The 25159-nt window shown below is 46.0% G+C and overlaps 1 protein-coding gene across 1 annotated transcript in view; it reads right to left on the bottom strand.

Moving 5' to 3' along the window:
• tsnare1 (T-SNARE Domain Containing 1) overlaps positions 1-23198 on the bottom strand; it is a 70114-nt gene extending 46916 nt beyond the window's left edge. Inside the window, exons 1-2 of the mRNA XM_056602495.1 lie at positions 23164-23198; positions 8139-8248 (exon numbers count right to left, since the gene is read on the bottom strand). Of these exons, the coding sequence (XP_056458470.1) occupies positions 8139-8223 (85 nt within the window). The 5' untranslated portion in view covers positions 8224-8248; positions 23164-23198. The remainder of the gene's footprint in view (positions 1-8138; positions 8249-23163) is intronic.
• Between the last annotated feature and the right edge of the window lie 1961 nt (positions 23199-25159).

Raw genomic sequence — 25159 nt, 5'->3', positions numbered from 1 at the left:
CGTCAGGCAAGACGAAAACGAAAATGACGTCGTCAGACCCCTTTTTTCCATGACGAAAATGAGACTAAGACGAACGTCACCAAAGCCATATAAAGACTAAAATGTGACGAAAAATGTAGACATTTTCGTCAGACGAGAACTAGACGAGACTAAATTGTTAGTGAGAGCATGTGAGCGGAGCGGAGCGTGGAGCGGGTGGTGGAGCGGAGCGGAAGAAATACGTTGGAGCGGGTTGGAGCGCAGAGCGGTTTTAAATTCAAAGGCCGGAGCGGGGATTTCACTCCGCTCCAGTCCGCTCCGATTTTAACTGCTTCTAGCGGCTTACATGTAGGTGGTTCACGTAGAATAGAATGGGTTTCAATGGGAGCATCCAAGCAACCTGATTGGATAAAACGCGTCACGTGAGACCCTTCCACCACTGGCTCGTGTGCTCGCGCGCAGCTGCGCCTGCACGCACACGGCACACACACACTCATACACTACAGAGAGAGGCTGGTGGACGAGTTTTCGTCGGACTAAAACTAGACTAAAACCTTTTGAGTTTTCGTCAGACTAAAACTAGACTAAAACTTTCAAAGATAGAAATGACTAAAATGGGACTAAAACTAAGAAGCATTTCGTCAAAAAGACTAAGACTAAAACTAAATCTAAAATGCCTGCCAAAAACAACACTGGACAGAAGGACAGAGAGCGAGAGAAAGAGAGAGAGAGAGAGAGAGAGAGAGAGAGAGAGAGAGAGAGAGAGAGAGAGAGAGAGAGAGAGAGAGAGAGAGAAGGACAGAGAGCGAGAGAGAGACATCAGCAGCAAGTCTTCCATGGTTCACAGATCAGTAGAGCGCGACAGCACCTCACAGAGGGGGAGTTGCCAGGGGTCCTCCAGCACGGAGAGACAGGAGAATGACACAGTGTGTTTTTAATTCAACACAGTGCAGTGTGTTCACATTAAAAAGATAGTCATAATAATTAAAGTAACTTTATCAAAATGCGATCATCAGTTAGGAAACTCTTGCTGAACTTTAATGAAATGTGGGGGTTTGAGGGAGTGGGGTAGTTGTTCGTCATCTAGACGGTAGAAGGATTCCAGGAGCAGGGAGCTTATGAAGAAAGGATGAGAAGGGGAAGGGGGCAGGATGGAGAGATGGAAAGATGAGGGGGGACATGAGATTGAGGAGAGAGAAAGAAGGAGGGGAAACAGGAGGAAGGAGAGGAGGAAGATGAGGAGAAACACACACACACACACACACACACACACACACACACACACACACACACACACACACACACACACACACACACACACACACACACACACACACACACACACACACACACACACACACACACACACACACACACACACACACACACACACTCCCTCCCCTTCCGTCCACCGGTCAAACCAAACATGTTCATGCAGTCACGTTTCGCCGACATTTAGGGGTTTAATGGTCCAGGAGGCATTACAGCCCACCGAGATGGCCTTTGTCATAAAAAGGTCCCAGCCCGTACCCTGTGGTGTGTGAACACGCTTAAAAACACATGAGCAGGCACGTGGACACTGGTCAGCCTAACCCACACAAACCACCCCCCAATTGAATCCAATCGACTCTGACCGGTGGCCCGAGAAGGTCCAAATGATATTTGCAACAACAGCAATGGGGAGAGAGAGAAAGGAAACAAGTGCTAGAGAGAGAGAGAGAGAGAGAGAGAGAGAGAGAGAGAGAGAGAGAGAGAGAGAGAGAGAGAGAGAGACGGACGGACGGACGGACGGACGGACGGACGGACGGACGGACGGACGGACGGACGGACGGACGGACGGACGGACGGACGGACGGACGGACGGACGGACGGACGGACGGACGGACAGAGAGACAGACAGAGAGTTGACAGAAGACAGACTTACACGAAGAGGAGCAGAGAAACAAGCGATTTCGGGGAGGGGGAATCCAACGAGGGATGTTTATGAGGTGGGCAGAACCGCGAGCCGTTGGAAGGGACGTGGTCTGTATCAATTGTCATTAGCTTGATTCACAGAGCTGCATTGACAAATCGTCCAAGTAATAAAATGATTGCATGCAGCGAAACGTGTGGCATTACAAGATTGTGATACATTAGTCAATGGGTAATTTCTCAATTGAATGACCTTTAGTACCTTTTAAATGTTATCTCCACACTGCCACCTTTGACACGTACGCTCCCCAGCCTTCTCATTTACTGTGATTGATGCCATTGACTTTGACATTCATTATAGGATCTATCTATGGAACATGTTTCGCCTGCATGTAGAAGGGAGAGAGTGTGTGCATGTGTGAGTTGTCACTGTGTTTGTATACTGTCTTACAAAAGGCCCCTAGCGTTTCAGACATTAGCCAGGTTGTTGGTTTGATTCCCATACCCTAAAAGAGCCCCATGTCCTAGGTGGGTGAATTGACAGGACTCTTATTTTCATTTGACTCCAAAATGGGGGATAATCTTTTCTCCACCACATTATAAACTGTGCTTTTTTTGGAATTTGCTTCTTTCTTCAGAATAATTAAAGCATCAAGTACCCAGACTGTGTCTCAGCAAACAATAGCCTATTGCATATATGTCAGCATTAGTGTCAACATTTAAATAATAATCTCACACACACACGCATCAATGCTTCGCTCCCTGTTCATCATTCTCATTGTCAGGTATACTTTTTCAGCTTCATCAATTTTAAAAAGGCTGGTCATCATGAAGAAAAAAAAAAGGTCTAATTTCTCTTCTGTTCTCTTTCTCAATTTTCCATCCCTCTGTCTCCCTCCCTCCAATCCTCTCTTTCGCCCCGTCGCCCTCTGGCTCTATTTCCCTCTTTTTTCTCCCCCCCTCCCCCCCTCTCTCTCTGTCATCCTCACTCTGCTGCACGTTTAGCAGTGTGCCTGATATAATGATTACTTTTGTGCCCCTGAGTCCCCACAAGGTTGTCCTGGCCCGAGTGGGGGTCCAATGAACTGGCATGACACTGGCGAGCCGCTGTGAATGCCTAAAGGGCTGGGTGTGTTTCAAAAGCTAAACTGAGAAGAAAACAAAACATGGTCCCAGCTAAAAAAGTCAAAGGGTAAGTAGGAAAATCAGTTAGCTGTTCTTTTCTAATACTTGTTGTCGAATCTCCACAACTGTGGTGCTCCCAGAATTCAGATTTTTTTTTTCTCTTCTCCCTTCATAAGTGCTGAACAAGGGATTCTACGTGGCCATGGTCTTCCCTGTTGTAATGAGAGCCGTGCCCACAACCCAGCAGGGAGGGTGTAACAGCTTGGCCCCCACCGACAACAAGCTTGTTGGTTCCTCAAAAATGGGCTTTCAGCATCTCTGTTCAATTATACTCTCAAATCAGAGAGCAACTTAATCAGGAACTTCCGTCGCAATTTCCTCACGGGCAGTGGCCACGTCGTCGTCTTGAAGTGGGAGGGAGAAAAAGGCGAGGAAAAAAGGAACAGCAGGCTAAATTCCAAGGGGTCGTGCTTGAGAAGATTGCACATATGTTGAGCACGAGGGGCAGTGTACTGCCAGTGTGAAACACACCACGGAGATGAAGACACTGTGTAATAATAGATATAATTGTTATGACGACCCTTGAGTGTACATATTCCATTGAAGAAATGTGCCTGTAGTGTTTGATCATTAAGACTACACAGGCACGCACATGCACGCAATTACCGGCAGACGCATAATTACGGACAAAAAACGCACACACGCATGCATACACAATGCATTCCCGCACGCACAAACACACATGCGTGTGTGTATTTTTACGGAGCGGAGGCCCGCACCACTTCTGTTTTCCCCCGCATTCCCCACGACTGATGCGTCTGGGGGCGTTCTCCTCTGTCTGCCGTACTATCACATCCCTGGCAGCTGAAGAGCAGCCGCACGCCGGAAAGGTAGAATCTCCATTAAGTTATTTTCCCCGGTAATACTTGCTCGTATTTCGACGGGCTTCGGACGCATCCAGGGCAATTTAGAAGCAGCAATTTTCCCTGGAGTTTAATGTAACACACCATTTTTCCACACGGCGCTCATTGCGAAATGCTGTGAGTGAGCTGTGCGCAATTGGTGAGATAGAAAATGTTGCCAAAAGAAAATGTCGCGCCTGACAATGAGCCGGCTCAGCCAACGAAAAACAGCTGTAAACAGTGTGATTCCCACCCGAAAAGTGAAATGATTTCATAAGGCACGTCTCCGGAAGCCTTCCGGCTAAGTTTGTTGTTTGAAGGCTTTTTCTGCCCAGAATCCCCATTCAAATGTTTGTTTGATGCTGCTAATTAAAGTTTCACGAAATGAGGGTCTAAATAAAGATAATTCAGTCAGTGATGCATCAGGTGAAAAACAGGGAGTTATGCATCACTTGTTGCTGCTGATTCATTGCCAAGTGCGTAAAGAGGCTGTCACGAGATTTTTATTGTTCTGTACAAGTAGGTGGATCTCTCCCTCAAAACGGCTCGCCAGAAATACCCAATAACTATTTGAGAATCATTGACGCAAACGCTCTGATGCAAATCCGACCTGTCCATTTACCACTCCAAAGACAAAACAGATGCATGTCTGGCAGATGGAGCGATTATGATTTGTTTCAACACGGGAGCATTTTTTTGTTGATGTTTGGTCAAACCATGAAGTGATTACTAATGGCATGCTGGCTGGGGTGCAGACAGGATGCCAGGAGATCACGTACATCACTCAGTGGCTTATCTTAGACAGGCAGGCAGACAGTGCTACATGCCCTGGTCACTATCGGTTTGACTCCAGAGCTCTGTGGATTGATCCAGTCCTGCTTGGCCCATTGATCCATGCGTGGCATTCGAGCCCCAGCCCTAGTTTGGCCACTCAGTGCCCATCAGCTGCCCTCATCCCTGGTCACAGTCGATAGCCTCAACCTCCCCCATGTCTCTAACCAAATCACCGCCTCTACCCGTGATTAGTGCCACTGCGGTGACTCGATCAGGGTGGGACACAATCGCAGGCAAACTAAAGGAAGATAAATGGTAAACGCGATCCGTGGTCAGGATTGGTTAGATCTCTGCTATATCGAGAATGGGGGGGGGGGGGGGGGGGGGGGGCATGAGGTGACAGTTGACATTGGGAACTGTTAAGGACTATGATCAGGCAAGGCAGCTATTATAGATCCAAATGTTTACGTGTCACGTTTTTTTTCCAATGGATAATGTATTTATAAATGTAAATATATATAGATATTATATATACATATGTGTGTTCCTGTCCTTGTATTGTGTACTAATGCAGTTTGTGTTCTTTCATAGAAATACACAAAATGCATCCTTTTCACCTGCACCAAAAATCTAGAAGCCAAGGCAAGCAGTATACATAGGTTAAGGTAAAGGAGTTGTAACAGCTGACATAACAACAACAACAAAAACAACAACAACAACAACAACAACAACAACAGAGTATTTCATTGTTGAGCTCTATTCATAGTGCAAAGAGCAAGAAGACTTAAAGTGGCTGTAGGTAAGATGTCAGAGCTATTATTTGGTTAGAAATGAGCTATTAGTTTGTGAAATGGTCTGTGAGAATATCTGTTCTGGGGTTTACTAATCCTGCCTCTGTATGAGACCATTTCGATTCCAAACCGCCCCAAATCAGGGCATCTCTTTCCTGATCAGTTCAAGGAGTCCTTCTTGCCTGTCAATCAAAGGTTTATGATCGCAGCACTTGTGTTCAATGGCAGAGAGATGTAGGGAGGGAGGGGGCCAAGAGGGGGGGGGACATTTCTTTGATTGGTTAGTTTCCAAATATTCCTCTTTTCTGCTCTTTTACAGAGTTGTTCAGAACACAGATGAACAGAGTATGGTAAAGTCTGACTGCTGTTTCCGTAAGACAACACCTTATTTTGTTCCCACCGGAAGAGGCTGATCCATACAGCGTACTGAACAGTTCTGAAGATATCTCAGAGGATGACAATACAAGCTCTCCCACTCAGACACTACCCTGCACGTCATCCTAGAGACACGCACACCCCGGAATAATTATTGCCAACATCTCCGTGCTCAGTCCTATCCTCCTACTCTTCCCAAGAGAGCAGCTAAATAAAGAGGTTAACTTTGCTCACCACAGGGCTTTTGTATGGAAAAAATGCATTGATATGTTTGTAATTACCATTTTCTAAATGGATATTGTAATGAATTAGTTTTAAAAATAGAAGCCAAAAAAAATGTAGTTTAACTTTTCACTTTTCAAAAGCGAAAATGACGGCAAAATAAACTAAAGCACTGCAGCAAACACACAGGATATGCATATAAATATTCATATTTCAGTATTTAACAGCGTTAATTCTCCAGACGAGAGAGAGGCGGAGTTACTGATGGAGGTTGACAGTTTTCGGCGCAGTAAAGGAGGCGGGAGATTAGTTTGAGTGGCGGCTCTGTTAGGGACTTAACCTGGGCTTTGATCATTTCCTGAGCTCCCTCCACTGAACGGGCATCGCTACACAGACAGCCCCTCGCAGCAAATCTGACAGGCTTCACGCTTTCATACACAGGCGCGCACACGCACACAAATATACACATTACACATGCACATGTAAACACAGGCGTGCAAATACACCGACAGACACAAACACTCATCCACACCAACACACATATTCAAACACACACACATTACACACACACACACACACACACACACACACACACACACACACACACACACACACACGCACACACACACATACACACACACACACAATCTCACTCACAGATTCAAATGCACACACGCACTGCACCAATAAACCAAGACATCAATTTGATCAAAGAACCCCTTTCCCATGACTGCGGCTCCCAATCTGAGAGAGAGAGGGAGAGAGAGAGAGAGAGAGAGAGAGAGAGAGAGAGAGAGAGAGAGAGAGAGAGAGAGAGAGAGAGAGAGAGAGAGAGAGAGAGAGAGACAGTCAACGACAGAGACTGAGGGAGTGAGATAGAGAGACAGGGGGTGACAATGAGAGAGAGGAAGACGGGCTGACTGTCAGCTTGAGTGAAGGCAGTGAGTTCACTGTATGTGGGAGCGGGGCCACAAAGCTGTGCTGTGACGCTGTGTGTGTTGAACGTGGCGTTTCCCCCCCCTCTCCGCTGTGCATGTGAAATGTGACATAATTTCTTGTGTCAGTTAACTCCCCCCGAGTGCCAGATCCCATCAGCGTGGGGAGTACGTCTTGAATATGATTCAATGAATGCAAAACACATGAACAGGAAGATATTAAGAGAGAAAATATGGCATGTAATGTCCTAATCATATTCTGCCTACTATCCTCTCTCTGTGTCTTTCAATTTTCAGATTTTTTCATTGTAGTTTTGAGGCCATTGGACAAGTGTTTATTGTATTGTATAGATCATGTATTCCTGTTGAATAGTGACGCACTTATGGTCACAAAACAAGAGGCTTTCTGCATCCCCAGAACACATACACAGACAGTCAGACAGACCCACACAAATGCCCACACACACACACATTCACACGCACACACATTCATTCACAAACACACAACAAATGCAGACACACACACACACACAAATACAAAAAAAAACTTCACACACACACACACACACAGACACACACACACACACACACACACACACACACACACACACACACACACACACACACACACACACACACACACACACACACACATACACACACACACACACAAACACACACACACACACACACACACACACACACACACACAAAAACACACACACACACACACACACACACACACACACACACACACACACACACACACACACACACACACACACACACACACACACACACACACACACGCACACACACATAAACACACATAAAGTCCAAACAGAAAGACAGAGTCACACACACGCTCGTTCCAGAGGACTGCGCTGCCAGATTGCTCTCCCCAAGGGGTCAAGAGGGTGCAAACACACACAGGAGGGGGATCGGGGAAACTTTCTCAACACCAAACCGGCCTGCCCGTCAGAGCGTGCACTTCTTCCTTAACAACGGGGAATCAGAGTCAACGCTGCGCCGCTGGGTCTGTGAGGGAGTGTGGAGCAGCTCAGGGAGGGAGCGGGTGAGGAGGCCGTCACGCTGTGTGAATGGATGAATGTTGCCGTCTTTACCCACGGGTCGGTAGCCCTGACTGCTGGGGCCTCCGAAGGGGTTCCGGGGCCCGAAGGAGCCTTCGTCGATGGAGCCGTACGACATGGTGGCTGGCGGGTTGCGGGACGACCTGGGAGTGGAAGAGGAGTCAGTCAGTATCAGTGACGGCGGGACGCCCCACACACACACACCCATGCACACGCGTTACCGACACGTGAAAAGGAGCGAGGATGTTATACTTGATTGTATGATTTGGGTTTATTGTATTTTTCTACACACGTGTCCTAAGATACGTGCCGTTCCGGAGGCGCTGTTCATTCTTTCTGCCGAGGACACGTTGTCGTTGTCGACGACGACCCGTCGAGGTGAAGAAACTAAAAATAATCTCTGGATACCGAGTGGCGCGTGCCCCGCTTACACTGTCGCACTTGATTACCCGTGAAAGACGGCCATTCAGAAGAGCGGGAAGCGCGTGATTACACTCTGTAATCATTGTTTGGCACAATGTTGGCGCAGGATTGAGAGTGCAGAGCGGGACGGGGTGGGGTGGGGGAGAAGGGGGAGGAGGGGGAGGAGGGGGAGGGGGGGGATCCCCGAGTCCCGGCTTGTGAGAGGGAGACCAGGGAAGGGGAGAGGGGAGCGGGGAGAGGGGAGAGGGGAGAGGGGAGAGGGGAGAGGGGAGAGGGGAGAGGGGAGACAGGAGACGGGATTCGCTCGGCCACGAAAACGTTTAATCCGATTAAAGTTTTTCATGGAGTAGGGAGATTAATTTCGCTTGGCAGTCCGCAAACAATATTTTGCTCTTGGTTGATTTTCAAAAGCCCCGTTGCCGATGCCCCCCTCTTCCCTCAGTAATGTATACTACCCCCCCCCCCCACACACACACATACACACACACACACACCCTTTTCGGTAAAGCGTACCCAATGTGCCGCCGGGCTCAGCTCAGTCTGACCAGATGAAGATGCTCCCTGATGGCTACATACGCCGCTCATGCATATAAACAGACTCTCATGCACACGGCTGTGAGGTCACAAACAAAACACTGCTTGAACAACTCACCATTCAGGGCTGTGAGGGGCTCACGCCTTCATCAGGACCCAGTTATATAGGTAGATGTTACTCAAGAACTCTGTGACATACCCGCACTCCCACTCTGTATCTATCTCCACTGACTCATCAGCATAACCCCCATAACCCTGCCGCCCACACTCACACACACACTCACACACACACACACACACACACACACACACACACAAGCGCGAGCGATCTCACACTCACACCTCTGCATGAGCGTCATCGCCAGAGACATATGGACAGTTACATTCACAGCTCTCTCTCTCTCCTCCTCCCTCTATCACTCTCTATCGCTCTATTCTCATTGCCTCTTTCTCCCTCTACCCATCCTTACCCCTCTCTCCCTCTTTGTCTCTCTCCCTCTCTCTCCCTTATCCCTCTCTCTCGGTCTCCCTCCCACCCTCTCTCTGCCTTCTCCCTCTCTCTCTCCCTCTCTCTCCCCATCCCTCCCTCCTGCATCCCTAGCAAGCTTGTGTAGATGTAAATGTTTTTTTTACGACTAATAAAAGAAATAAGACGTCATAAACTGGATGCATAAATGTGGTTATTAGTGGTAGAGATGGTATAATGCGTGTGTAGGTGTATCACATCAATATATAGATAGTGAAAAACAGTTTTCAATCGTGTCAGTGTATAAAAGGCAGTAAGTTTAGTTACTCAAGTGCTGTTAAAGTACGATGCTCCGTGTTCAGTACTTACAAAGAATGCTTTGGTACACAAGTGGGAGTTTGACGGCAATTGACGTACAGATCTATAAATAATGTAGCAGATGCTTTATATCTATAAAATAACCAGTCGCGTTGGACTACACCTGCAGCTGGTAGGATGTCTGGAAAGCCAAATAGTTTGCATGTTACCACAACAAGTATGTTGTTCAGGGTGCAGAGTGAACGGAAGGAAAAGGGTAAACGGCATCTATTTAAAAAATAAATGATATGAACTAATAAAAGTCAATTAGGAATTGGGTTATAATATATATATATATATATATATATATATATATATATATATATTTCTTCTCCCTCTCTCTGCAGCCTGAGCCGACAGCTCAGGCTGCCGGACGGCGCTACAAGGAACTTTTATAAACGCAATATTGTTATCCCGCAGTACTCAGCCCGACAGCCCCGAAACGATAACGGCCCACCAATTCCCAGGTTACCACCGTGTGTGTGTGTGTGTGTGTGTGTGTGTGTGTGTGTGTGTGTGTGTGTGTGTGTGTGTGTGTGTGTGTGTAGGCGTTATTCGATAGCCTGTTAATGAGTATAAGCCAACGTACGGTAGGAATATTCATACTGGTTTAAATAATAAATGTGATAGTATTTCCCATCTTTGCTGAGCAAGAGTTTTGTTTGAAAGTTCAGTGATTGAAACAATAAAAGCGTGGGCTATTGAAGTTTTACGGTAGGCCCACCACTGTCATGCACCGGGTTGAATTCACTGCGGGTCTCTCTTCTTATATCCATCTTACCAAATATATTTTATTACTGTCCTTCTCAACACTCTCTGATCTCAGTAAAAGGCTAGTGGCACGAAATCAAGGGATATTTAGAATAGAAAAAAAATTGCGATTAATCGCGAGTTAACTATGAAATTAATATTAAATATTTTAATATTAAATATTTTAATCGCTTGACAGCACTAATATTTATTTATTTATCTGCATGGTTCATCAAGCCGCCTGATTGCACATATGTACATCTCCATGTCCCGGAGGGACCATGCAAAGAGTGGATGGACACACAAGCACACATACACACACAAACACACACATACACGTGAACCATGTTATCCAGGTCACATGGAAGCACCCCCCCCCTTCCCGAGAGGAAGGCGGAGGAGTGGGGGGTACGGCTCCCCATCAGGCCACTTGGGAAACACGTCAACAGAAGGGACCGGTTGATGCCACTCACCGGTCACCCAGTTGTTCACTCGGCCTGACTTCCAATCCCACCTCCCCCCTCCTTCACACACACTCACACATGTCCACCTGTCTGTCCCCCCCTACCATCCTCTCTCCCAGTGGTCCCCATTAGTGCAAGAGAGCAGCAGAGGAGCAGTATAAGCAGGATTCAATAAGCCTGAGACAGGGATGAGAACCAACAACCCAGCCTCCATGGGGAAGCTGCAGGACGGATATGGTATCGTGTGTCTGGAAGTGTATGAAGCAGATTTGTGCAACTCTATTGGGGTATAAATGTGTCTGTGTATGTGTGTGGTGCATGTGCGATTTTTGTTTGGTGGCACTCCTTAATCAAAAACACAAACACCAGCGACAAAGAGAGATAAATGTCATTGAGGACCACTGAGCAGTGACCAGAAGGAATACCAGTTTTATTATCTGAGCTGCATGCAAGCGATCCACAGGCGCCGCAAAACAAAAGCCATTTAGAGGCCTGATGTTATGTGTGCCCCCCAACTCACCACAGCCCCCCCCCCCCCCCCCCCCCCCCCCCCCCGAAGCCCCCCGTGGAGCTGGGTCCGCGGAGGCTTGCCCAGCCCAAATGAGGTTCTGATGGTAGTTACAGCGGACACACTCAACCATAAATAACTGTCCCACATGACATTCAATTGATGTGCCTATAGCACATAAAGTGAGTTATGTCTGATTAATTGACCAACCTTAAAATGTCCGTTTGCGTTATTTGCTGGTCCATCATGTGAGGCCGTGGTCACTCACACTGTTTTATTAGGCCATGCTGAACAGGGATGCCTCTGAGGCAGCTTGTGCAGCTTGGCATTCAACAGCCAAGATAATATATATATAGACTATATATATATTGTATATTAAACCCCTTAGGGGAGGTTTGGGTAAGGTTATGGAAAAACAATACGAGAAACTGATTTAATTTCTTGTATTTGTTGTTGAATTAATAAATGGACAAAACATAAATGTTTATGCTTGTTCGATTGCAAAGTTTATGCAATTCATTAATTAAGACGTCTTACTTAATATATTTGGCATACAAGATTTGAATAAAATAATAGATAGCGTGACCCAATCTTGACATTTAAGACAAAAAACATATGAACGTTTCATCTTAGTTATTTTCCTTTCTCCTTCTCTCTATTTGACAGAATGAGCAGGGACTGGCTTTGCTTTATCCCTCCTTTCCCTCCTGCACACAAACACACACACACACAGAAACACACACACAACCACACACACAGACACACAAACACGCACAGAAACACAAACACACACACACACACACAACCACACACACACACACACACACACACACAACCACACACACACACACACACACACACACACACACACACGCACAGAAACAAACACATTTGCTTGCATACACACACACTCACACACATAAACACACAAATCTGCAAACTCACACAAATGTTGACACAAACAACAACATAAACACGCATGCACACATACACACACACAAACACACACACCTTCAGCTGACACAGCCAAATTGAGGGATTGATCATGTGCAGTTCAGTAAAGCCCCTGCTACACCCACCTCCTCTGCTCCCGAAAAAACTTTCACACACACACACACACACACACACACACACACACACACACACACACACACACACACACACACACACACACACACACACACACACACACACACACACACACGAACACACACACACACACACACACACACACACACACACACACACACACACACACACACACAAAAAAACACAAATACACATACACAAACATTCACAAATGCTCCCTTACTTTGGGCGGAGAAATTGCCTTGTCACTACTCCCCAAAAAAGAGTCATTATTGAGATAAATCGCCCCTTTTCTATTCCAAAAATAAACCCGGCCCCCACACACTGGCACCTGCTGCCACGATGTCTGAGGCGTCAGGAGCGCGAGCGGGGGTGTCCACGTGGGTGTGAAGACATGAAGGCGGGTGGGGGGGGGGGGGGGGGGGGGCACATGTCACACCTTGGTGAATCATTCTCCTCTGGTGAGAGAGTGAGCCGGGAATCCCAACTTTGAACGCTTTGACACAGACAAAAAAGACATCCAGCCTGGTAATATTATACCCTGCACTGGATATCAGTTTGATAGGAAAGAACGCAGAATGTCTGACGTTTCAAAGGGAACCTGAGAGACGTCAATGAGAAGGATCAGAGAAGAGGACACCGGCAGATGTTCAGACCAAATAGCTCATCTTCATTGCTGTCATTGTTCCCTGTTCTAATGCAGCCGTTCACATCTCACTTAAAAATAGTTTACAAAGCTGTGTTATTCAATAATAACTCACTGTAAAAATCACCAAGTTTAAAATCACCAATACCCTTACATCAAAGGCCGACCTTCAAAGGAAAGCGGCAAAGGAAGTACATGGCTCATTTGTTTGAAGACTCTAAAAAGGTTGTATGGTCACTTGAAAGTCACTATAAAAATCAAAGGCAGCCCTCTTGATGTTCTTTTGCGGAAGACACTTTAACATCCGCAAAATGAAACAATGTCTGGTGTATGTTTTTTGTATGAAAAAGAGCAAAATCCTCAAGAAGGATATAATAATGGTTCAAAGATTCTGGCTTGTAACCGAATCAGTAAATTCTGAGGCGCAAAGGCAGTGGCTTAGGCTGTTCTAAGTAGCAAAAATTTGAATGAAGGGAAGGCAAATGTAGAAAATAAAACATGTATCATTATAGTAGAGCCTGTAAAGAAAGGTCAGTGGTGATGAAGTCGCAGAAGGGACGCCAGAGTTAGCCTGGACACTGTGTCCATTGTCCATCCAGATGCTGGAGTATTTAGTTTGTGGCTTTAAAAATTAAAAATATAGTAATGCGAGAATATTGTCATTTGTCAACAGCACCAACACATTAGCACTACATTAGCATATGAATCAACCATTTCTAGCCAAACAGTCCCAAGCTCAGTTCCACTTTTTATTTTTCGCGGTCATCCGCTAGAGAGATTTGGATGTATCTATCGGTAGCTGAAATCCGATCTTTAATGGCGTTTGTCCTGTATTTATTACCGCTGGAAGACAAAGACACCATAACAGTGTGGACTGAGTGACAGTTTGCAGGCGAATACTGAGCCACTCACCCCATTAGAAGAGGCAGAGGACACATCACTATCTCACTCTCAGTCCTATTTTCTCTCTCCTATACTTTAATTGGAATGACTCCTTAATTGGGGTTTTCTTGAATCATGTTGAGAGCAATTTCCTTTCAAGCGGTAACTAAAGACCTTTGTTTGTTCACTCCAAAGAACCGGTTCAGACTGACTTGAAATTTCAAATAAACTAGAGCTGTCAAACATTACTGGTATTATTAAGACATTTTTAAGGGACTCTGACAGAGGTATAATTTATTAAAATCGTTCATTTAATGTACCGGTAATAGAAACATGGATATATTTTGCATGTCATAAAATATGCCTTTTGCTGTGCCTTTCAGTGTCATCACCAGATTACACGCAGTATTCTCTATATCGCATATCTCTATATACCTCATATCTTCAAGTAATTTTCTTCAACAGACACGGAATGCTATAAGGAAATGCCCTGTTCCAGGTAGCATTCACACACACATGCAAACAAACACACACACACACACACACACACACACACACACACACACACACACACACACACACAGACAAAAAACATGCAATGCACAAGAAACAAACATACTTTAGACAACACAACACACAAAATGGACACACACACACAGACACACAAACATACACAAACACACAAACAACCTATGCTCCGGGAACCATTTCCTGGCTTGGGTAAACCCGGTTCCACTTTACACTGGACCACTTTGCGGACTCCTAAATTGCTTCTCCGGTCAGTAGGAAGTAGGATCAGAGAAAGGTGGCAGATAAAACACTGGGGTCACACTAAACAGCCATTCACAGCTCGTTACTTGAAAGTAGTTGACCACCGGCTTAGACTTTTATCTTTTTTATTCACAAAGTTGTTGTTTTTTCCTAATGGCTAGTGTCATCGTGAGCACAGTCCCGCAGCGATGATGTATGTGCTTTTGTTGTGTTTTGAAACCAAGCATCTGTGGCTGTATTAGCACTCCAGGTGTCTAGGCCTGAGCAGACAGCTTGGCTGTGTGATTATCAATAACACTTTGGAGAGAGAGCAATGAGAGAGAGCAGGAGAGAGTGAGATAGAGCAGGAGAGAGAGAGAGCAGGAGAGAGAGAGAGAGAGAGAGAGAGAGAGAGAGAGAGAGAGAGAGAGAGAGAGAGAGAGAGAGAGAGAGAGAGAGAGAGAGAGAGAGAGAGAGAGAGAGAGACCAAAAGGAAGAAAGGGAAAGGAAGAGAGGGGTAGACAGATATCATGAGAGAGACATAGAGGGAGTAGGGGGGCAAGGAAGAGAGTGAGGTAGAGAGACAGAAATAAAGAGGGAGAAAAGGGGACCACCGATCGGTCTACAAACAGATAGAGGAAGATGTTGTGAAGCAGTAGGAATGCTCAGCGAGGGGCTGACCTTCGGATGGGGCGGGGGGGGGGCGGGGGGGGGGGGGGGGGGTGAAGCTGTGCGTGGGTTTCATTTGTTTGAAAGGACCGGGGAAAGGTGGTTGTGCTCTCTGACCTTATTCCATTTAATTGTCAAAGGCAGTGGGACGCGTTGCAACAACTAGGGAACGCCGTAGAGCACAATGTCTGGGAGGAATCCCAAATTACGTTTGGATTCTGCATAAAGCTAGATAAAAACAACTATACATTCAGTTGGGCTCTAACAAATACCATACAAACATTTTACTATTCTCTTGACCTCCATGCCCTGCTGGAATAGCTAAGTCATCCCCGAAAGAATAAATGCAGAGAAATTACATTACAAGGTGATGTAATTTCTTCTTCAGGAAGAAGAAACCACCCAGACACCCCCCTGATAGGCTGTCCCCTCCCCAACCCCCACACCTTAATGATGCTTCCTAACTATGCCCCTTGTGGGAGGGGTGGGTTGCTCTGCCACGCTGCATCATGGCAAGGAGCAGGTGATGGTGCTGAAGGGGACCCCCCCCCCCTCCCCCCATTCCTCTCCCCCTCTCACACACCTTTTGCATATTCATAATCCAACTCGCCCCTACACGCTTTCATCTTGTTATTTGATTGTTTTTTGTTTCCTCCCCTCCCTTTCTTCCCTCCTCTCTGGCGGTGGCCTTTCTCTAAAAGGACAGCGGGCCACAGCGTAGACGTCCTCTGGCCTCCTTCTGCGGCTGACCTTTGGAGACAGTAGTGCTGGCTCTGCCTCAGAGCTGGGGGAACCAGCCACCGCCGGTTCCTGACTTGAGGAATGGCCGTTGGAGCGGCGGAACCAGCCACCGCCGCTCCAACAGCCATTCCTCAAGTCAGGAACGGTGATATTAGCTGATAGTATTTTTAGAACAGGGGGCTTCTTGGGGTGGGGAGGGGAGGGGGGGGGGGAGAATTGCCTAACAAGAGATGGATTATTTCTGGAGGGCTGTGCCAGGATAAGACCGCTCGTATCTCCAAGAGGCAGATGTGAGGCCGCGGTTGAAGGGGGAGTCACATTCATGGGTGTGGGACAACGTTTTCAACAGCTCTGCCTGCTGGGGGGGGAGACGGGAGGTACCTCATCATCGGGGGCCACGGAGGCCAGGTGGACGGACTGGAGAGTCAACACAAAGTGGGGGGGCATTTTCATTCCAATACCCATCTGCAAACTTTGAGAGTATGTGTGTGTGTGTGTGTGTGTGTGTGTGTGTGTGTGTGTGTGTGTGTGTGTGTGTGTGTGTGTGTTTGTGTGTGCCTTTGTGTGGGAGTTCGTGTATGTGGGTATGTCTGTACACATGCATGCATTTCTGTGTGTTTCTATGTGTGAGATTGTGAGTCTATGTGCATAAATTTGTGTGTGTGCGTGCGTGAGTGTGTGCATGTGTGATTGTGGGTCTATGTGTATAAATGTGCTTGTGTGCGTGTGTGTGTGTTCTTGTGTGATTGTGTGTGCATGTGTGTGTGTGTGTGTGTGTGTGTGTGTGTGTGTGTGTGTGTGTGTGGGTGTGTGTGTGTGTGTGTGTGTGTGTGTATGTGTGTTTGTGCGCATGCATGTGATTGTGTGTGTGCATGTGGGATTGTGAGTGCATGTGTGTATGTGTATGTGTATGTGTGTGTGTGTGTGTGTGTGTGTGAGTGGGTCCGCGTGGCGTTGGCGTTCGTTTCATCACTCATGGATTATGCTTTACCGCCTCCCAAGGCAGCACAATCATCCACACATACAGATCCAGTGCTTTCCTTGACAGATGCACCACCATGCCTCTGCTACCAGCCTGCTAACAGGCTGCCTCTCCACATGCCTTCTGCTCCGGTCTTCGGTGAGACTGTCCCAGGTAATGGCCTCCCTGTTTGGTGCTGCATATAACTTGGCCGGAGAACAGGTCTGGTCTCCAGCCACAACGATGGCCTGAGCTCATGTTGCGTCTCCTACTCCTCCTCCTTCAAAACTGCCACCCACCCCTTGGTCCGTACATGATGCACGACGCCATCGCTCCTCATCAACAACACTTCCTTGCGTTCCCGCTGACAGTGTCTAAGGGGTCGGGTCTGGGAGAAGGAGCTCCTGGGAGAACTAATACCCATTCTTCAGAGTGGTTGGTCGGTGGGCGCGTCCTGCTCCTGGCTGGGTGGGACGGCAGCAGATGGCCAACTGGACATCCGCACCAGGCCCTTCTGGTGTGCTGCTCCTGCCACATATGCTTGGACTTGGGGCGATCACTTCCTGGAGATTACATTCCCATAATGCCTCCCCGTTGTCACCATGGCGACATGAGCCATGAGTCACGTAGAGAAGAAAACACATCCACCGCAACAAACACACAACCACCTAAACCCCGCCCTGTGGATGCATTGATAGCTCTATTGTGTCTCCTAGGCTCACACGATATGTTCACTGGAGCATCAGACACCCATACGCGGCAGATGCACATGCATGCACACAAACCTCTCAGACTGGATCGGTTAGGGGGAAGCAAGTGTGGAAATTAAACTTGAGAAAAAAAATATTCCATTCAAACTTCAGCATTCCTGACCTTTAAACAAGTCACTTACGAGAGCAATAATCAGACATACGTCCTTCCACCATCAGCTCTCCCGAACCACTGACGAGCGTCAGCCTAAATAGTCCTCTCCCTCCCCTACTAATTGCCGCATACCAATATACACGTGAGACAGGGGTATTACAAGTTAAATTACCTAACAGCTTTAAATGGCTACAATTCTCCCCTGTATAAGCTAGAAACATAAGCACGGTAAACCGTGTACTATTGCTCGATTTTGGCGTAGCCAAAAGGTACAAAAACAGCAATAAAAATAATTACAACAACTCGGGGTCACTTCCGGTTTACCCAGAAGTTATGGCGTCAATTTAAACCCTGTTGATGTGGAACACAATCTCTAATACAAAGTCTAGACAAGACGCTGGTAAGACGAACATTCACGCTGTGTTAACATGTAACTTTTAAACTAAATAAATAGACCTGGAATTTGACAACGACATACTTGTTTGAGTGGTTATTGCAACAGAAGTGGTGACGTTAATGGTAAATGGTATTATCAGAAAGTTGTAATGATGGTACTTGCAAGACTGTATTAAACTGCCGTAGCGCGTATGATAAATGACATGGTTGATAAATGATTTTAAAACAGTATGAAGGTAACGGAATACATAGTCAAACAAGACAAACACACACAGGCTACATTTGCACTCAGTCTCTTAATGTGTCATGGGTGGCGTATCGCTACCGTGACGGTAGCTATGCGCCCCGTCAGAGTGGGTTGTTACCCCGTGGCAGATGGCGGCCTTGTTGAAGAATGCTTTGAAGCTGAATGCGATATCTAGTCAGTATATATATCTATGACCTAATACATCTACAGGTGTGCTACCAGTCACATGCCACAGCTACAGCTGTGTTACCTGCTATCTGCTACAGCCACAGGCTTGTTACCTGATACAGCTACAGGTGTGTCCTATTAGCATGGGTATCAAACGTAAGCTCGCAAACTTTTTAGCACCTGAGCGTCAAATTTGTTTAAAATTACCAAACAGTGTCAACAACTCACCGCGGATACTGTCAAACCAACAAGACAAACCGAGCCACCTGGAACAATGACAAATCTACTCAACTAAAGAGAACACCGACACACACACACATAATGCACAGACTTCTCCCTACCTTGGGCACCATCAACAATTAGGCCTGCACAGCTGGTGGCTTAATTGCGACTTAAGGGTTAACAGATGACAGCCAAGGTATAATTATCCATTCTTTACAGTTTTTCTACCAACTACATATCAGACCGCTAAGATGAAAGCTCTAAAAAATCTTTAATTCCTCAATCATCAGCTACTTAAGACCAATCTTTAATCTTTAATTAAATAATTGTTTCAGCAGTTAAATGATTTTCTTACCCAGAACTGAATTGGATTTTTGCCGGCTCTTGGGTCCATCACAGCAGAGGAACGGCCTCGGTGGAGGTTGTGAACGACAATAGAATCAGCTTGGGCACCAAATCACTCTCCCACCTTGTTGTCCTTGACCGGAGTCAAGCTTTTGATACAGTCAACCACAATATTCTTACAGCCATACTACATAAATGTGTTGGTCTCCCTGGCACAGTTCTTAACTGGTTGACGTCTTGGTTTCCGAGTAAATCTGTGCTATGGCTTTGTCAGGTTTTTCTCCTTCAAGTGAGTTAGAGCCAGCATCACATTTTACAGCATACCTTTGACATGATTGACAAGAGGTTTGAATGCGCCCTCTGACTGAGGGCAGACTGGACACTGCAGTGACGGCCATCGCCTCTTGATGTGCAATGTAGTTTTATGAAACAGTATAGGCTGGCGCAAACTGAGCGAGCTGCTAACTAAAGTAATTATCTTTGCAACATAGACACCTTCCACATAACTTAGAAACTATTATTTCTTCAAGATTTGAACATCAGATCTTACACTTTCCACCTTCAATCATTTCCGCTAAAAGATGGATTTTTTGCTCTTTAACTCTTACTGAATAAATGCCCTTCAAGTGGGGCCACAGCATATGATGTCACTTGTGTCAACAGAGCGGTTGTAACCATACTAAATCCCAGTCCTGCAGCTATGGCTTACATTAAAGTTCAACCCAGCAGTGGGAAGCTGTGAGCTGGTTGGTGCTGGAAGTGGCAAAATAGAGTCAGCTCTAAATGGAAAAAACAGTTTGTGACCAACGTCATTGTCCTCCCAGCAATGGATTGAACAACTATGACATGAATGAAATAAATAAACAGAAGTGAAAAACAGTTTCAATATTACGGCTAGGTCCATTGCAGCGTTCATTCTGAAGATTAAATTGCCATATAGACAGCGGCAGTGAGATACTGTAATTACCACAGCAGGAAGTGTCCATTGCGACACTGACTGTTTCATTTTGTTTGGCTTTCCCCTTCTTACTACTCTCTCACTCTCTCTCTCTCTCTCTCTCTCTCTCTCTCTCTCTCTCTCTCTCTCTCTCTCTCTCTCTCTGTCTCTCTCTCTCTCTGTCTCTGTCTCTGTCTCTGTCTCTGTCTCTGTCTCTGTCTCTCTCTCTCTCTCTGTCTCTCTCTCTCTCTCTCTCTCTCTCTCTCTCTCTCTCTCTCTCTCTCTCTCTCTCTCTCTCTCTCTCTCTCTCTCTCTCTGTCTCTCTCTCTCTCTCTCTCTCTCTCTCTCTCTCTCTCTCTCTCTCTCTCTCTCTCTCTCTCTCTCTCTCTCTCTCTCTCTCTCTCTCTCTCTCTCTCTCTCTCTCTCTCTCTCTCTCTCTCTCTCTCTCTCACTCTCTCTCTCTCAATCTGCCCTTCATTATATTTTGGGTCGGACAAATGAGTAATCATAGAGACGCCGCCACAGACACATCAGCTCATTATATGCGTTCTGTTGTTCTATCTCCCCATTCTCAGGGGGGGAAGGCGAGCCGCGGCATCTCCGTGCCCTTGCCGATACTTTGGGAAACAAACAAAGTTGCGAGGCAGAACCGGGAACTAATTTCATTAGCGGCTGCCATTCGTGACTGATTACAGGCTGTGCTCGACGGCTGGCGAGCGGGTCCAAAGTTCTGGGAGGTTAATAACCAGTAACAATCAATTACTTAGCCAATCTGATATGATCAATGAGGTTTTCAATCCTGCAGACAGCGAGATGAGAAATTGAATGTGGTTAAAACAAACGTAGCGCCGAGGAAATTGGTGTGGTGAGAAGGCCTCGTAAAAAATCTGGCCTAAACCAAACACGAGGAGGGGAGGGGGAGGTCATTGCTTTGTGAGTGGTAATTGTAGAAACACAGAGTTTGTATATTTTATATCCCATCTTTCAATCCAGTTAAGCCATGTGGACAAAGCCGAACACAATTTGCATAGCGATGTCCTGTCTAGCCTTAACAGATAGTGATTTGCAAAATGTAATAAAATAATTGTGTAGCTCACATATTACCCGAACATGCTAACGGTCCTTAATAAATCAATTTAACAATGAACTATTAGCCCAAACTAATCCATGAATCCACAACATCTCTCTCTCTCTCTCTCTCTCTCTCTCTCTCTCTCTCTCTCTCTCTCTCTCTCTCTCTCTCTCTCTCTCTCTCTCTCTCTCTCTCTCTCTCTCTCTCTCTCTCTCATCAAAGACTAATCTAGCCACAGGATGCAGGGTTATTGTCAGATAAAAAAATATATTTCGGAATCTTAGAGGAGATAAACAACCAAGTTAACAATCCTTAACACCCTAACCCCTTTTTTCCTATGAGGTTAACACAACTTCAAGGGGAGAGTTTACAGAAAAATATAAGGATTACAACTAAAATGAATATTTAATATATGCCTTTGGGTGGGTGCATTCAACAACAGATAGGAGCATGGTGAGTTCTTATCTTAAGCGCACCAGCTGGACTCAAACCCCTAACCCTGGCAGTGGTAATGCCAGGCTCTACCTACGCGATCAACAGTCCAACCACGCAGAACGAGCACACTAAATATTACCACCATGGTGAGAAGGCTGATCGTCAGCCAGACATTTCTAATTATTATTGACAAATACCACGGCAGATGGCTGACTATGAATGGACAGTAAATACCAGGGACAAGATGGAGGATGGATGTCCGTTGCCGTTGACAACTGTCTGTGGTTGTCCCACATCCAGAACCCCCGGGAGGAGCTGTCCGTTCAGCACCACAAGAGACTGTGTGTGCGTGTGTGTGTGTGTGTGTGTGTGTGTGTGTGTGTGTGTGTGTGTGTGTGTGTGTGTGTGTGTGTGTGTGTGTGTGTGTGTGTGTGTGTGTGTGTGTGTGTGTGTGTGTGTGTGTGTGTGTGCTTGTGTGTAGATGTTTAGATCTAGAATACATTAATCAGAAATGTAGAATGTACAAATTAACAAATGAATACAATTAAATAATAACAATTTCAAATCACAATAAAGAGCTACTGCCCTTATATTAGAAGCAAAATGACTCAAACAAATGCACCTTCTGTTCTCGCTCGATAATGGGAAGGGAAGGGAAAGGACGTGTTTGTTTGAAGGAGAGGTCTCGTGTGAGGCAGCTGTCTCTCTGAGCCAGCAGTTTCCTCTCTCACCCACAGCACCCACATACCCTCACTGCCATGGCAGACACCCAGTGGTCCAAAGAACACACACACACATCGGAAAGAATGCATAGGCATTAAAATATAGGACTCTCCCCATGCACACAGACCCCCTCACACCCTGAGGCATTAGATATATGCACAGAATCAAAGTGCAACCATCAGAGCTTCCTGGTTGTGTAAAGGGAGAGCAGGGGCGATAGCATCCCGAATGGCCTCCCATCCCCCCTCGTGCATCTCCCCTCTCCCACACTCCTCCTGCTCCTAGCTCCTCCTCACTGCTCCTGGTTGCTAGCTTTTGGCAGCTGCCGGAGCTCCAGAGCTCTGTCGGCATGGCGCATATGAAACATACATACAGAGCAAATCCCCGGAAGGATAGGAGGCAGATTTACCTTTCAGTGTGGAGGGGGATGTTGCCTGTGGCTCGGCTCAGATGCAGCAGCTCCTTGGCTTTGCTAACAACATCACGTGATGCTGAGCCATCTGCTTCCCCCCCCCTGCCTGGTCATATGACCGGCTAAGCCCCTGCAATGGACTCTGGGAGTTGCAGTTCCACTGGGCTACTTTTGTAGAGATGGGATTATGAAAAAGATTACTGGTAATTTTTATATTCTTTTTTTTTTATGTTGCATAGAACATAGAAAATAGAACACAGAAATCCCAGACCTCATTATCTTATTAATGATCTGTGCTTTTGTATTACTGATGCATAACAATAGTGTTGCATACAAGATCCACTTCTCGAGAAAAAAAATTAAAATGTATATTAAAGGGCAGTTTTTTTTCTGGTGCGAGTGAATGTTTTACATTCTATTCCTATGATACAGAGTGTTTTTGTAAAAAAAATCCTTGGTGCTTTTACAGCGCTGCCAGCGGGTTTGTCGGGTCTGAAATACACACTGAACCGTGCATTATCAAACCGTTGCTCTTGTATCAATCTATGAAATGCACCGTTACCGTACTGCTGCCGTACCCGGTTTATATCATGCACCCACAAACGGGAAGGTTCGTTGTTATCCTCGTCGTTGGTATCTAACATCAAAACAAGGCTAGTTTTCTCATCCTCGACATTGTAACTAGTTGACACTGATACAAGTAGCGTAGTCAAACCACTTTGATACTGTAACCGATTGGCAAAATATATGTGCTCTAGAACATTGTGCTCTAGAATGAACTAGACAAAACCCCCCTGTCAGTTTTTTAGTTGGTTAGAAAACGCTCTGGTCAGGTGTTTTTTAATATAAAAAAACTGCCTGTGTGAACACACCCTAACTTCTTCTAAGCATCCAGACCTTAGTCTTTATAGCAATGAAAACATGTGAACTTCTCATAATTAAACTCCAGACGGGGGTAGCCTTGCCACTTTCTAAAAAAAAGATTCTGTATGCGACACAGTGATTAGGGATCCAGCCGACCCAGGATGTTAGAACAGAACCTCCCGGGCGAGACGGCAAAGAGCCTGGGCTGGAAACCAACAGCTGTATGGGGCGGAGTTACGCCTTGTGTCATGTTTCGCTACAGACAAATTTGACCAAAGAGAAACTCATTTGTGCAAAGTGTTTGAAGTTTTCAGAGGGGGATTTTAAAAAGTGTGTTTCTACATGGGCATACATGGATGTTGATTTAAACATTTAAAGAGTTTTTTACCGCTGGCGCAGTTTGTGCTCGGCAATTACGCGCTTACAGATCCTGGCCTTCAGCAACAACGAGTATGAAGCGAAAGGAGGTGAAACACCCCGTTTCGATATGTACGCTGGTCCTCCTTCTAGAGAGCTAGACAGCTACACAGCACGCATCATAAGAGGTTTAAAGGTTTAGGGTTTTCATGTGTTTAATGTAGCAGGGTGGTCACTGCTACATTAAACACAGGAAAAACATTTATATTTTCTTTTGTCCACCGCACAAATCAAAGTGTTGGTTTAGTATTCTAGCACCAAATATGCTTCTTCACACTTCCGCGGTTTTATGAAGCCTGTTCTGCTGAGGGTGCCAGCGTCTTTCCTTGTGTCGCCACACGGAAAAATGCTGGATCGCCTTACGCTAACAGTAGACAACTATCACAAAGTTGCGTCTTGTGCTGCTATAATCTACAGACCGCTGTTCAGTTTTAGGATGCAAGCAAACGGTTCCTTGAAAAACAAAGCCTTTATGACCCAAAACTCTGTGTGACCCAAAACTTTACCTACTTGCAGGGGTCCCAATATATGTCCTTATCTCGGGCAGCGGGTTAGTTTGTATCCAAGGTGAAATTGACGTTTAAATTGAGTAAATATCCAAGTCTGTAAATGATTTGTTGAAGGCTAGTCTATTTGCTGCCATCACATCTGTTACAATGAACCGATGACTTTGTTTTCAAAAGTTGAATTGAGGTGCCTGCTCTTGAACTCA

Source organism: Gadus chalcogrammus, chromosome 11 (genome assembly GCF_026213295.1).
Source record: "Gadus chalcogrammus isolate NIFS_2021 chromosome 11, NIFS_Gcha_1.0, whole genome shotgun sequence".
Classification (NCBI taxonomy): Eukaryota; Metazoa; Chordata; class Actinopteri; order Gadiformes; family Gadidae; genus Gadus; species Gadus chalcogrammus.
Note: the sequence above shows the minus strand (reverse complement) of the source record. Positions and strands in the feature narration are given on the sequence as shown.